General features: G+C 46.2%; 1 protein-coding gene across 1 annotated transcript in view; it reads left to right on the top strand.

Moving 5' to 3' along the window:
• Positions 1-2,575, top strand: part of NAT8L (N-acetyltransferase 8 like) — a 57,036-nt gene extending 54,461 nt beyond the window's left edge. The window contains exon 3 of the mRNA XM_074229931.1: positions 1,663-2,575. Coding sequence (XP_074086032.1) covers positions 1,663-2,030 — 368 coding nt within the window. The 3' untranslated portion in view covers positions 2,031-2,575. The remainder of the gene's footprint in view (positions 1-1,662) is intronic.
• Positions 2,576-14,954: the final 12,379 nt, after the last annotated feature.

The following is a 14,954-nucleotide window of genomic DNA, read 5'->3' as shown; positions in this document are numbered from 1 at the left end:
GTGGATGATACGAGTCCTAGCTATCATCACGACAGGTGGAGTTGTGGAGCCTCTCTCCGGAAGGGGGAAGGGGACAGGCTGGGGCCAAGGGTCATTCCATTAGGAAGAGCAGCCAGGTTTGGGCCAGACACTAACCTGCTCCTGGGTCTTGTCTTATCCCTGATGCTCAGGGTAAGACCAGGTGGGAACCCTCCTGGGTCCCTAGGCTCACATCTCCAGCTAGACCAGAGACAAATCAAGGTCAGGGATGTCGTCTACTTTGAACCTAGGCTAAAACCAACCTTAGGCAGACCTTGATACTCTACATTTCTAAACTGTTCTTCAACTTGGGAGCTATTTTTAGAGCTGGTAAGCCCTTAGAACATAGAACAAAGGATGTTAGAGTTGGTGGGGACCTTAGAATCTGGAAAATAAGAGATATGAAGACCTTAACCCTTCCCCCCTCCCCACCTTCCCTAGTCCAGTCATAACTAGGGAAACTGAAACCAGGAGAGACTGGTAAGCTACTGGTAGAGTAGGGACCTGAACCCAGGCCTTCTGGATTTGCTTTACATTCCTTTCTCTGCTGTTCTTTTTGACAATTTTGGGGCATTATTGTATTATTTCAGAGGGAAAAGGTCTGAGGTATCAACTTTGGTTTGTTTGGGATTTACTTGAACTCCCTGCAGTATTTTGAATGGTGACTACTGGCAGAAGTCCCTGCTGATCCAGGAAGATGCTTGTTGGGGAGGAGGAAGGGGGATGGGGACTATTTTTTCTCTCCCAAGGGCAGGAGGATTGGAGGGAGACACAGCAGCTCAGGCATTCAGTGGGAAGCTTCAGTAAGGATAACAACAAAACTCTCCATGAAAAGCCTCCTTCTGCACACTTTGTGCAGGGAGGAATCCTGGAGTTCTCCCAGTTTGGGTTGGCAGACCACCAATCCCAACAGGTACAAATCATAATGGTTGACAGTTCTGTAGCACTCTAAAGTTGGGCAGATTGCTTTCCTTAGATTACCTCATTTAAGCCTCAGAAAAACCTTATAAAGTAGTTGTGCCGGGGTGAACAGACCCATTTTAAATTTGAGGAAATCGAGATGAAGGGATTTGCTCAGGGTTGTGCTCCATCTTGCTCACCCCAGATCCAGCTGCCTTCCTACTGGTAAAGGCTGGAGTCCAGGCTCTCCAATGGACTTTGGTTCTCTCTGGGGACCAATGTAACTGAGTACAAAGGAGGCTTATCACCAGGATCTTAGCCACTGGGGCATGTTGTACTTGAGGGACTGACTGTTCTTTGGAAATTAATTTTTTAAATTCTAAAGGCAGACCAATCTCCATAAATAATGTTTTAGAACTAGGAAGGAAGGGGCCCTTAGATAGGGGGAAAAACCTTCAAAAATCAGAGCTGACTGGGGCCCTGAGAGACCTCATACAGTGTGGTGGATCCTCATCCACTCCCTTGCAAGGACACAGGGATGGGCTCATTATCTCTATTTTACAGAGGAGGAAACTGAAAGAATTGATGTCATCGGGCAAGTTGGTTGTGGAGCCAGGACATGCCAGGAGTCTCTTGACTTGGTCCAGGGCTCTGTTGGCTAACCATTCCTTGACTGAGACTTGGGGTAAAAGGTGAGCTGGTACCCTCTTTTTCTGTGACTCCTAATGTCTGTCTTCCTTTCAGGTTCCTGCTTTTGGGTGGCCGTCCTGGATGGCAACGTGGTGGGGATCGTAGCGGCGAGGGGCAGTGAGGACGATAACACGGTGGAGCTGCGCCGCATGTCGGTTGACTCGAGGTACCGAGGCAAGGGCATAGCCAAGGCCCTGGGCCGCAAGGTCCTCGAGTTTGCCGTGCTCAACAATTATTCCTCTGTGGTGCTGGGCACTACCGCGGTCAAGGTGGCTGCCCATAAGTTATACGAGTCCCTGGGCTTCAAGCACATGGGTGTTGTGGAGCATTACGTCCTCCCTGGCATGACGCACTCCCTGGTGGAGAAGATGTTCTTTCAGCTGCGCTACCACCGCTACCGCCTGCAGTTACGCGAGGAATAATGACGCCACCCTTTCAATAGCCGGAAAAACCAAACCAAACCCAACCCAACCCAACCCAACCGTTATCACTCAGCCTAACCCAGTGATTCTCCTTCCTCTTTTCCAAATGCTTAACCCAGCACTTTCATGGATTGTGGTTTATTTTTCAGTTGTATGATTTATTTGGCTGATTTTTGGTGGGAGGTAGGGTGGGGGGGGGAGAGGACCTGCTTATTTCATTATTTAAAACCCTTTTTATTTTTTTGGTGGTAGTTTGGTTTTGAGTTGGTTGCTGCCCTATCCCCACCCCATTCCCCTGTCCTCTCTCATCTTCAATTTGCTTCCCACGTCCTGTCAGCATCCAGACGGACTCTGACCCAACATGAAGACAACAATAATAGCAAAATGAGCCGGCAGTCAGTCTGCCTGGGCCAGTGGCTGGGGCTGCTCACTGTGGGAGCTTCATCAGCCACGGCAGTCCTCCTCGCGCTGGGAGTCCCATGAGCCGCATCTCCTGGGTCGCCAAACCTGGTGTTTATCCTCAGGCATCAGTCTGACCCTCTTCCCCCCCCCCCCCCCCCCCCCCCCCAGGTAACACAGAGACTTAAGCACAGAGACTGATAGCAGAAACACTAGAGTAAACCTCCCTGCCCCTATTGCTCCCAGTCGTCCTGCTTCCTTGGCCTGGTGTACATAGAGCAGCCTCACTGTCCACACATGGGCTGGAGGAGCTGCCCCTTCCACTTCTGCCCCCTGTCCCTCAACCTGTGTGCATTTCTCAGCTTTATCCTGGCCTTTAAGGAGGACATGCGCTCTTTGTCCCAGGCCTGGTGGTCAGTGGTCAGTGGTCCACCGGGAGACCAGCATGGGAAGCTGCTTTGCCGTAATGCATGAAGAGGATGTGCCTGCTTGTGCTTGCAATGGCTCACTCGTAGCTCTACCACCTGGGCAATGACCTTGCACTTTTTTTCTGGATGTGCCTCATTCTGCCAAAATCGTCTGAGGGAACCCCTGGTGCATCCGATGACTGAGACTCTCCTTCCTCCCTCCTGCTCTTCCTCCCTTAACCTCCTTTTCTCTCTTGACCTAAGCCAGCAAACAGACTTAACCCATTGGACCTGTGGAGATCCAGTGTAATATAGTGTAAAATAGCAGCCTCTGATTTCTCTACTCCCCTGCCCTGCCTTCAGGCCACAGCCCACCCCAACCTGGAGCCCTTGGCCAGATCTTGGCACGGCTATCAACTTGCCTCTTTTAACAGATATCAGCATTATTATTTCATTTCATTAATTTTTTCATATTTATTTGTGATCATGTTCCCTTCCCTTCCTTATCTTCCCTTCCTTTTTCTCTCATTCCCTTCCCTTCCATTTTCCCCTCCCCCTCCTTATTTTACTTTATGAGTTTATTTTATTTTGGCTGTGGCTGAACGATGTCATTGAAGCCTAGGGGAGGGCGGGTTCCTATGGCAACACATTTGCACATTAATGTGCCCACCCAATCCAGCCCCTTCAGCAGAGCCTTGGCTGGGGAAGCTAGCATCCCTATTATCCTAAGCAGCTGCCTGTTAGATAAGCAGAGCAGGCCTGGCCCGGCCTGGTGGCAGCCGCCACTGGCCTTCCACAAAGGGAATGCTTTAACATTGTCCAGTGTGTACGAGGCAGACTGGGCATGGGTCTGTATGGAGGATGGATGTACAGTGCCTGTCCCTGGGGAGCGGCCCAAACGACAGCTTCTTCTCGCCTGAAATTGTACCTTTTTTTGTAACTTATTTAACAGAATAGCAACTTTGCATGACTTTACTGTCTTGGGAAAAACCAGTAGGTTATACTTAAAACACACACACACACACACACACACACACACACACACACACTCACACACACTCACAAACATACAGAAAAAACCACACCAAAAAAAGAAAAAACAAAAAACAAAAAAATCCCATCACAGCAGTGCCAGAAATAGCCTCTATTTCTGGTCCTGCTTGACTGGGCGGTGGGTGGGAGGGTAGGGATGGGGTGGGATGGGGGTGGAAGAGGGATACAGGTTTATAAATTTAAAGGGAAATCCCAATTTAGCTTAGTTCTCACACCCAGGGAAAGAAAAGTGCTCCTGGTCTACAATGTATTCTTCTTCTGCTTGTCCTTTGTTTTCTTTTGAAGAAAAAAATCACTATGATGACGTTGACAAGGGACAGCATAAAATGTCGATTTTGCTTGGACTTGAACCTAGGAAGTAGGTTTGGTGTGAAGCCCTCAGACTGGTCAAGCAATGGAGCCTTGATCCTGAAAATGCCCAGCCAGTGGGAGCTGTGGTTGCTGAATCTGTGTTCTGGTTGTTGGAGGGTTGATGAGTGGAGAGAAGCATGTCTCCAATGGGAGCTTCCACGTAAGGCATGCATGGCTTGGAAGAACTAATCTTTCCATGCCGAGGCCATTTGGGTGCCCAACACAGAGGGAAGGGGATTCTTGGAAGAGGCCGCAAGATCCTTCACACACCAGCCTCGTGGTGCGTCTGAGAACCCCCAGAAGAGGGGTTAGGGTGGGCAGAATGGCTCCTCTGAGGTAGGAGGAAGAGGAAGGCTAAATGATGTCAAATGTGGTGTTTAATAGTGATTCCACTCTCAAGGCTGGTATTTGAGCCGAGCAATGAGGGGAAAAGTTCTCCTCTAGGCTTGCAATTCTCAGCATCCTTGGGGCACAGAAAGAGGGGTGTAGGTGGGAGAGAATAAGCTAGGTCCTTGTGCCTCCCTACCTAGCGCTGCTGGCAGGGGGTAGAGGGGAATGAAGCCATGGCCCTAAGGGCTGACCCAGACAGGTGGGGGATGTTTCCCTACTGGGATCAAGGAGGGAAAAGGTTAATTCTGACTTCTCTCCCCTGCCCCACAAGCAGTAAAAAGTCAAGGCTGAACTGCAAGGGGCCTGGCCAGTGAGGGTCAAACATAGACCACGGAGGGGACATATTTTAAAAGAAAACGAGTTTGTTTAAAGCAGCTTATTAAAGGGGTATGATATATTATATATTTAAAATTTTTTAAAAATATACAAAAACAAAAACCAAACGCAACAACCTTTGTATGCTGTACATTTCTCCTCCCCCGGAAGGAAGTATGTCCTCTGGGTAGGAATTGGAATTTTGTAGATTGTACAGAAAGGGGCGCAGTATTTTCTTGCCATTTTCAGTGATTTTGTTACCCTGCACTCAATAGACAGATGTGAAGTGTTAGCAAAATAGAAGAAAACAGAACAGTTTGTGCCTTTTTTTCTCCCTCCGGTTGGTTTGGTTTTCAGTGGGGGCTTCTGGGGGGGTGGGGGATGTTCTGTGTTCTCTTGTTTGAGATTTCTTTTGGCTGTTGCTGGCACATCACTGCACTATAAGACATTTCCAGAAAAGGAAAATGACAAGTATTTTCACGATGGGGTGGGGGTGGGGGGGAGATAGAGAGTCTGACTTGGGCGAATTTTTTTTTAAACCGGGGTTATTTAGCGAAAGAATGTCGCTGGTTTCTTTGATTCCTGTGCCTTTGTAACCTGCCTCACCTGTAGCTGTGCTAAGCCAAAACTGGAGCCGAGGGTCCTACCCCCCCCAAGGGCTGAAGGGACAGCTCCGCTGCCAACCTCCTGCCAACTGGTGAAAGTGCAGCTTCTCATTGGGATTGACCAAAGCACCTTTGTGTTTGTTGTTTAGTTGCTTTTAGGACACATGTGCTCGACAAAGGGATGACTTTAAAGGGGAGACCTTTGAGCCCATAATGAGGCAGGCACTGACTGCAAAGCCATCCCTGTCATTTCAGGAACCAGGCTGCTGCCTCGGAAGGATTCCCATTCTCCCCCATTCTCTGTACAGGCCATTGGGGACCATGCCAATTTAGGAGATTGTCGGAAGCCAGTCCAGAATTTAGAAGCCCTTGGTCCCATGGAAGTGGTCAGGTTTGCCTCTTTTTTTTCTCCTGGTGAACTCTTCCTCCCCTGGAAGGGTTCAACCTGCTGAGTTGGTTGGCTGGATACCTTGAGGACCTTTCCACCTTCTTACTCACTGCCCTTCTGTTGCTGCCAATATGCAGGGAACGTGTCCACCACTTGCACTGAATGGCCATAGGCCTAGCGCCTGCCACATTAGAACTGTGAAGTTTCTCTCCCAGAAACTTTGTGTCCTATTTTCCCAGCTCCTGACCATCCCTCGCTGGCTGCTATTCAACTTTGTGGTTGATGTTTGCCGTGGGCAGTTGAAATCCTTTCCCGATTGTGTCCAAGCTTCTCTAAGCCTGTACAAAATAACAACAGTGTAAATATTTTCTGAATATCTGAGTGTGTTACAGTGTCTGCCCTGGTGACCCTTGAGAATAAATTTGGGGGCAAGAACCTTCAAGGACAAACTCTTCTGATGCGTGTGTTTCTAGGGCATCAGTCATTCCCCAGCATCCAGAGCCACTTGTTGAGCAAATGTGCACTGAGAAAAGAATTTTTTAAAGTTTGTAGAAATCTTCTGATGTTACTTCTACTACCTCTGTAAGGCTGTTCAGGTGGAGTTCCTCTTGAATGATGTGGGATTAAAAAGGAGGGAGAAATATGCAGTTCTCAGACCAGAGTGGCTCTATCTTGGGGTCCTGAAGTCCCATAGTACTCCCCAGTAGGGCCTTTGGCCTGAATTTGTAGAAGGACCTTTCTGTTCCAGCTTGCTGACTTCTAGGCTGCAATCCACTTTCTCTTTGGTTTTCATTAATTTGGTGATGCAGCTGAAGGTCAAAAGCCATTGAGGCCCCTTGGCAACAGTCTGCGGAGATCACCTCTTCTCTCTTCCTTCCCTCTACTCCCCCAACCTCCCATGAGCACTGTGGTTGATTTGAGACTTCCATCCCATTCTTCTGAGGGCAAGTGGATCTCCACAGCCTGCTGGGCAGGTACCTTGATTTGGAGAAGGTTCCTTGAGTGACTCTGTGAAACCAGGTTTTCTGGAGAGCCTAAAACCTTAAAAGCTTTCTGTCCAACCCAGCCAGATTATCATTAGTTATGTATTTTTTTTCTGTCTGTAGGGTTCTCTGAAATGAACCTGGGTTGGTGTGCGTTTCAGCACAGAGATTTGTATTCTCCCAGGGCTAAAAGATCATGCTGTCCTGGATAATCTGAAGTCATCTGGCTGGCCCTACTTAGCTTTTTGAGTTTCTTTTCCCCTGGTGGGGGTACTGTATTACACAAGTTGTGATAGCTGGCTGGCCTTAGTGTTGTGAGGTAGAGAATGGCATACACATTTAACCTATCCATCCTTATTTGTTGAGGGCACAGTGGAGGGTCCGAACTGGGTTGGTGGTGGCACTTAGAGACCTTTTGAGTCCAAACTCTTCACTGTACAAAGGCCCAAAGATGGTGAGTGTCTTACAGAGTCGCATGGCTAGAAGGTGACAGAGGAAGGATTTGAAACTAGAGGTTCATTTTCTATTACATTTCAACATTCATCTGGTTCAAATCTACTTGTAATTGGTACCATGGGATGGGCATTGAGGCTCCTATGGTTAGGATGTCCCACTGGGATGTCTTCTCCCCCATTGTCATCTCCTTCCACCCATGACCCCCAAGCAGGAAGGACAAGCATGGTCCTGCTGGCCCCAAGGCAGCTCTTCTGGAGAGGGGAATAGAGAGAGGGCTCTAGTTGAAGAAGTTAGCTACCACTGAGCCTGGTATATGTACCTCCCAGCTTCCTTTGCTCAAGCCATCAGCATATTCCAGAGCTGTTGCCCTTTGCCACTTTGGAGCCAATGGATCTTTGCCCTTTTTTCTAGAATGTAGATGAAGCAGTTGTAGGGGGTGAGTGGAACAGCACAAAAGAAACCAGCTGTTTGGCTGTGACTATTCCTCTTCCCCCAGAGAAGGGCTCTCATGTCTGAAATATCATCATCCTGGGTAGCCGCCATCTTTAGTTCTATCCCATCAGGGGACTTTTATGTTCTTAGGTCTCGTCAGGACAGGGTAGCGATAGAAGACCCCAAACTCATGAATCTTTACCCCAAATATGCAGCCCAAACATGCCTAGCCCCACTTTGCATCCAGATAGATGTCCCTACATGTGACTGAATAGGTTAGTTTGATGGCAAATGTAATTTAGAATCGACTTGTGTTAATCAGTTTACAAGAACCAAGGCTGATGGGTGCCAGCTGTTGGTAGAACCTGTGAGCAGATGGTATCTGCATATTTCCAAATTCTACTTTCCCAGGCAAGGTAGATAGACAGTGAATTTTTACTTCCAACACTTGCCTGTCCCAATATGCAATAATATGGTTTTTTTAATTAATATTTTAAAAAGACACAGAGTCCACTCATACAACAGTAATCATTTGGAATGAAGATTGGGACTTCAGTTTCTCACCAATAGATCTAGTCTGTGTTCCTAATTAAATTCTTAGGCCTGGCTGAGGCCTGTGTTGATTCCAGTGTTCTCCAGGGGTATCTGTTTAGAATTGATGCTTGGGAGTACATTTCAGTGCTGGCTTAGTTCCCCTTTGGCCCCTGTCATCTGCAGATTCTGAGAATGTCAGTGGGTAGGGGACATGTCCTTGCCACCTAGACTTTTTAGCAGCAGGGTGACCTTGTGAGTTCCATTTAGATGAGAATCTCAGAATCTGAGTTGGAAGGGACTTCAGAGGGCATTGATCCTGCCTGTACTTCCCCCAGGAATCACATCTAACATCTCCAGGTGCTTCCTGAAGACCTCTAGTGATCAAGAACCCCACCACCTCCAAAGGCAACCCATTTTAGTCTTGGAGAGATCTAATTATTTTAATGAAGTATTTCCTCAGTATGGATTGAAATATCCTCCGAATAGGGACTTTTTGGTCCTTGTTCTGTTCTCTCCCTCTTCCCCACAATAGCCATTCAAATACTTGAAGCCACTTATCATGTCCATCTCTCTCTTACCCCCCAAAGTTTTCTCTTCCAGGTTAAATACACCCCCGCCCTTCAACCGACTGTCCTATAATAGTCTAGTTTTTAAGGAGATGTCCAGGCTCACGAGGGCAATGCTGGTTGCTCTTCAAGAACCACTTCATTTGAAACCTAAATAAGCAGCATGAAGCAGACTCTTCATGGACTGGCATTCAAGTCTGAATTGGAGCAGAGGGACCCAAAGGTGACTCAAATAGAATTCCATTATGGACAGCATGCCATACATAGGGACACTGAAGTAGGAGAATAATTGATTCCATTGAACTTTGTCCTCTCATCCTTCCTCTCTTTTTTCTAGTCAATACACTGAATAACCTGAGAATGAGGAACTGGCTTTTGTTAAAAAAAAATCTGCTTGTGGGCATGTGGGAAAGTATATCATAACTGTTGTTAGGGGACTGCACTGCTGTTATCCAGTTTCTTTCTCTAAGATATCTCCATTGAAATATGCAACATGACAAGAAACCCAGTTCTAGGAACTTGAGAGATGGTTGGAGCTCAAGAATAACAGCAAAAGTTGGCATGGGCTTTGAGCAAATTACCTTTCACATGGCAAGGTAGTAGTCTTCTAACTAACTAGTGTTTAGAGTTGGGGCATAAGGGAAAGAACTGTTGCCAGGCAAAGGAGGTGAAAAAGATAGGATCTGAAATTAAGAGTCAGTACATCTCTCTAAAAAATATCCAGGGCAGCCTGCACCAAATTGCAGCTGATTTGAAAGCAAACTGAGCCTCTATTAGAATGATTTTTTCCAGCATTCTGTAGTCCAAGGATGTATTTAAGTGTCTGTGTTGTATTTATTATTCATTTTCTTATTTAATTAGGTCTTAACTGAAGCACACTTTTTTAACAAATTATTTTTGGCACTGGGTTGACCGTTGGGTAGCGGTGATGTGATGTGTACTTTACTTGCAATGACTGTACTTGGGCTAAGGCCCATTGAGATGAATTTTAGGGAAGGGGGGAAATCTCCCTATTTGGCATATTTCAGACTGAATAGACTATTTTTTGCTAACTTATCCCTAGCGAAGTGCTTTACATGGAGTTGACATTAGCTGAAAAGCAGAGCTGATATGACCTGAGGGCAGAATCCTCCACATGGTTGAGCCAGTGATCCGAGATGAGCACTTTCTGGAAGGGGACAATCTCATCCCTCAGCCATTCTGATTCACTCTGGGCATCTCCCGGTATCAGCTCCACCGAGTGAGATGTTCAACATTCTTGTATTTTCTACGATCAACATAGTATGTACTGTACTTTGAAAAAAAAAGAATGGGGTTACAGGATTATTATCCAAGTCACGTTCTCTTGGCTGAACGTCTTTTTTTAAAAACAGCAATAATTAGCCATTTTAGAGAAAATCAGTTTGCGTGGTATGTTGTGTGTGTATGTGTATGCGCATGAATGTGTCTTTGTGTATGTGTGTGTGCAGGGGGTACTGGTGGCAAAGGAAGTTGAAGTTCTGAAAGCAGTGGCAGCTAGAGGCTCCCTGCTGTTGCCATTGGTAATGCCCTTGTGGAATTCAACAGAGAATGAGCTTGGTGATTGAAGACAATGTCAGCTGAGCCCTCTTAGATTTCCTTGGACAGCATGCTGCATAGATTGCCTAGATGAATCTCTTTGATGATGAGATCTATAAGTAATCAGGTCTAAAGCTCCAGGTCATTCTTGGGCAGAGGGTGCACTTCTTTTAGCACTTGGTTGAATAGCTGTTCCCACTTTGGCACTAGCCACACACAGAAGCGGTCAACTCTCTTCTAATTGTATGCTAACATTTCTTGGCAAACAGTAATTCCATTTGGGATCAATGAATGTAGCTTCGTTCCAGAGGGTGAAACTTAGCAGGGCAATTGGAGGATGTCCATATTGAGCTGGACATCTGAAGGACTTCACCACGCATGTCAGTCCATGGTATATGCAAATTACACTTCATTAGCCCCAGAATCTTCGGGTGGTGGGTCCCCCTGGATCAAGCATGATGCCTAGTATTCAATAAAACAGACTGAAATTTGGTGTATTTTGGGAAAGTTGTGTAGGGGGACAGGGATGAATGGTTTGTTGGTCCTCAAAAGTTGTGTTACTGATGGCCGCTGTAACTGTGAAAATTAACCAGACTTGCTGTGATATGTTTGGTGAAATAAGGTTATAATGTGGTTAACTTTAAAAAAAAATAAAACAAATACTGAAAAGAGTCAAGACAATTGTATTATGAAAGCAAGTGACTGATGTAAATAAGTATGAATGAATTAAAAACATAGACCTTTTCTGGGTTTGTTTTATTTTATGTTTGCTTATTTTGCTGTTTTTTTTGTCCTAAAATTGCATTGTGATGAAATGACTAGTGACTCTGTCCTCAGACCCCAGGAGGTGCCAAAAAGACCCCATAGAAAGGTCAGGGTTGGGGGTGGGGAAGGAGGGAGAAAAGCACTTCAGGATATAGAGTGGGCTAGGGAATTTACTTTTCTTTCTGCTGGCAAATGGAAAGTATCTGTGGTCCTCACAGAACAGGCCTTGGCCCATGGCCTTCTTGGCTATCAGTTTGCTATTTCTAATCACCCAAGATATACTGTCTGATGATGGGAGATAGAAGAAAATTGTAGACTGAACCAGTCCCAAATGGCAGGACCTCTGCAAGTTTGGGGGGACCTGTGAAGTGTCAGGAACAGGGCCAGGTGCTTGCACCCCAGTGGTGGGTGGGGGTTCCTGGCAATGGAAGGGGTGGTGGGGGGGTTTGCTGCCTGGCCCATGTACGATGTGTAATCAGGGAGAGTGTTTGAATGGCCTCTCTCCCTGTCAGCACGTCCCGATGCTGCTGTTTTTTTTCAATAAAATCAGAATTAAAGGAATAAACTCTTTTCTCATTTTTTCTCTGGGGATCTTCTAGGGATCAATGCCCCCCCCCCCCGCCCCCAGCTTTGTGGGAAGGAACATTCATTCGTTCATTCGTTCAATCTGGTAAGCATCTACTGTTCGGCATGATGGGAGGTGCAACATTTAAGTCACTGTCCTCATGGAGCTGACAAAGTCTAGTAGGAGAAACCAGAATTGTAGATAATCAGGATTCTCCATGTTATGTTCATTAGGTACAAACTGAAGGCTTCCCACCACTATAACCTCTTAGGGGCCATGTGTTTGCTCAAAGGCAGAGTCAAAGGAGCACACTGATAGCAACTGGAAGATTTCTTCCAGTTGCCTCTGATGGGGTTCTAGGAGCTCTTCCCAACTCCTGAAGCTTTCCCCATTGATTTCCAGGTTCTGCTCATTGTTGGCATTGGTGAAGTGGGCACGTTTGGACTCTAGTAGGATTGCTTCACCAGCTAAGATGTTCCCACTGCCTTTCGGCATTAGGATTCTGGGCGCCACATGTGATTATTTCTCCATAGAGTGGGAGAGGGTGAACCATGGTTTGTCAGCTCATAGAGATTTAGAGCTGGAAGGGATCTTGGAAGTCTGGGAGAATAAGCCTTACTTGACAGTTGAAGAAGCTGGTTCCAAAGAAATCTACCATCCCTAGCTTAAAATCAAATGTCAAGAGCCAGAGGAAATTAAAAATCATCTAATCCAACTGTATCATTTTGCAGAGTAAGAAATGAAGTCTTGAGAAGGTGACTTAAGGTTTGAAGCAAAGTATACTTGATCCTAGTCATCCTAGTCATATTCTTTTGTTTTAGAATTTTTTTGCAAGGCAGTAGGGTTAAGTGGCTTGCCCAAGGCCACACAGCGCAGTAATTATTAAGTATCTGAGGCTGAATTTGAATTCAGGTACTCCTGACTCCAGGGCCAGTACTCTATCCACTGCACCACCTAGCCACCTCCCTAGTCATATTCTTAAGAGGGAATTCATTTGGGGGAGAGCCTTGGATTATAATTCAGAGGTCTTGGTTCAAATTGCATTTTTGCTTATTATTAGTTTTATGATTTTGGGCAAAATTATTTGATTTTTCTGAACCTCAAAATTGAATGAGCTGGCCTCTCCCCCACTAAAATCTATGACCTAGTGACTTCTGGCCCATTGTGCTTTCTGTAGGGCTCCATTTTCAAATGGGGGTGTGGGAAAGATTGAATTCCTTAACCTTCCTTTCTTCCCCTTCAGATCTTTCCCTTGAGCCAGAGTTTCCTCCCTCTGTCCCCTCTTCTTCAAAAAGACCATGCCTTTCTTCTCTTTGAGGTGGGAGGGGCGGCTTCCCCTTGTCCCATTGCCACCTGTCCTCACTTGATTTTGCAGAAACTCTTTTGTGGAGTCTAAAGACTGTATTCTGTTGCTTCCAATTGCCCAGGTCTCAAAGACAGGAGGAACAGAGGAATAACAGGGTTGACCCAGCTCTGAGATGCTACTGAGAGCCTTAAGTGATGATCTTTGTTAATTAATTTTATGGTTTACTTTTTATTAAGATATCTAATTTAAAGATGTAATTGGAGAAATTTTACCAGGTTGCACAACAATATGTGTATAACATCTAGGCCTACAAACAGGGAACTCTGGGAAAAGGGGAGGTAAAGAGAAAGGGAGAGAAAGAAAAAAAGGGCCATAATTGGGGTAGGGGGGCAGCTAGGTGGTGCAGTGGATATAGCACCGGCCCTGGAGTCAGGAGTTCAAATCCAGCCTCAGACACTTAATAATTACCTAGCTGTGTGGCCTTGGGAAAGCCACTTAACCCCATTGCCTTGTAAAAAACTAAAGAAAAAAAAGAATTGGGGTAGGACTACATATGACCTGTATGTAGAATGGATTACAATCTCTCCCCAACCCTTCTCTATCCTTCCATCCATCCATCATGCATGCATCCATCCATTCATCCATCCATCTAAAAGAAGCTCCATAAGAGCATGCCTTCTGTCTAGATGCTCAAAGGTCAGGCCATCAGGCTGATGAGGCCTCCCAAGTTGGAGTGACTGATCAAGTCCAGAACTAGTGATGGGCTGACTGAATCTAGGGGCTCAAAAGGAACAGTGAAGATACGTGTCAATAGACTCAGCTCTGGCCTAGAGCAGCATGATGGATTTTTCACCACAGCTGCCATGGAAGACCTTTGAAGACATGAAGGGGCAGCAGGCTATATTAATGGAGCTAGAAAGTATAGAAGGATTGGAGGCAGCCTTCGACTTCACTAGGTTGGATGGCTTCTGAAGTGAGAGTTTGGGATTCTGGGAGTTAAACTGAGTTAGGGTTCCTGCTCTCTAAAAAATGACCTGAAAGTTGATAAGCAGGTTCCTTTGGACTTTTTCAAAACTTTCCATGGCCCCCAAACCCCTCTCTCAAGTGTTTACAGTATCACTGTTCTAAAAATAGTCATTACAAATTGTTCTGTCCCCAATAAGTCATTTTACTGTAGACTTTCAATTAGGTACCTTCTCTGTTCTCCATCCCCAAGGCTGTTTAGAGGAGCTCTCCTGCTCAGTCGCTCTGCCCTTGCCCAGTTCACCCAGTGAAGAGAGAAGGGTGCTGGAAGGGATCCTAGAGGTCCAATCTTATCTTAAAGAGGAAGAAATGGAGGGCAAGACAGGTCAGTGGCATGATCAAAGTCAGAGAACAAGTAACTAGAACATCTAGAACAAATCCTTTCTCTGTCTTCCGGGGGAGGGGGGGAGGGAGGTTGATGTATGAAGTCTCTTTCAGCTCCAAATCCTATTGAGATCCTAATTCAATCCCTGAGATTGAGCCTACATATGTGGGTCTCTTTGCTCTGAATCTCAGATCCCATAATTTTTCACTCTACAGCCTGAGAAAGGCAGAGCAGAGTGAACTTTGAGGGAGGCAGAGCAGGGCCTGCAAGTCATCAGTGACTTCTCCCCCAATCTGATTGTAGAGACTGTCTCATTTTTCAGGGGTGTCGCTGCCAGGTCCTGCCTGACCTCACTGGGAGCTGCCATCCTCATTCCTCCCCAAAGATCTATTAAGAGAAAGTGGGGTGGCTTAGGATCAGTGTGGAACTGGGCAGAACCCTCTCAGAATCATGGAATACAAGAATGTGAAAGCTTGGGGCAGGGTTGGGGTGAGAATCTCAGAA

This window comes from Macrotis lagotis, chromosome 3 (genome assembly GCF_037893015.1).
Source record: "Macrotis lagotis isolate mMagLag1 chromosome 3, bilby.v1.9.chrom.fasta, whole genome shotgun sequence".
Lineage (NCBI taxonomy): Eukaryota > Metazoa > Chordata > Mammalia > Peramelemorphia > Peramelidae > Macrotis > Macrotis lagotis.
The sequence above is the reverse complement of the archived record's forward strand: the minus strand, read 5'-3'. Positions and strand labels throughout refer to the sequence as shown.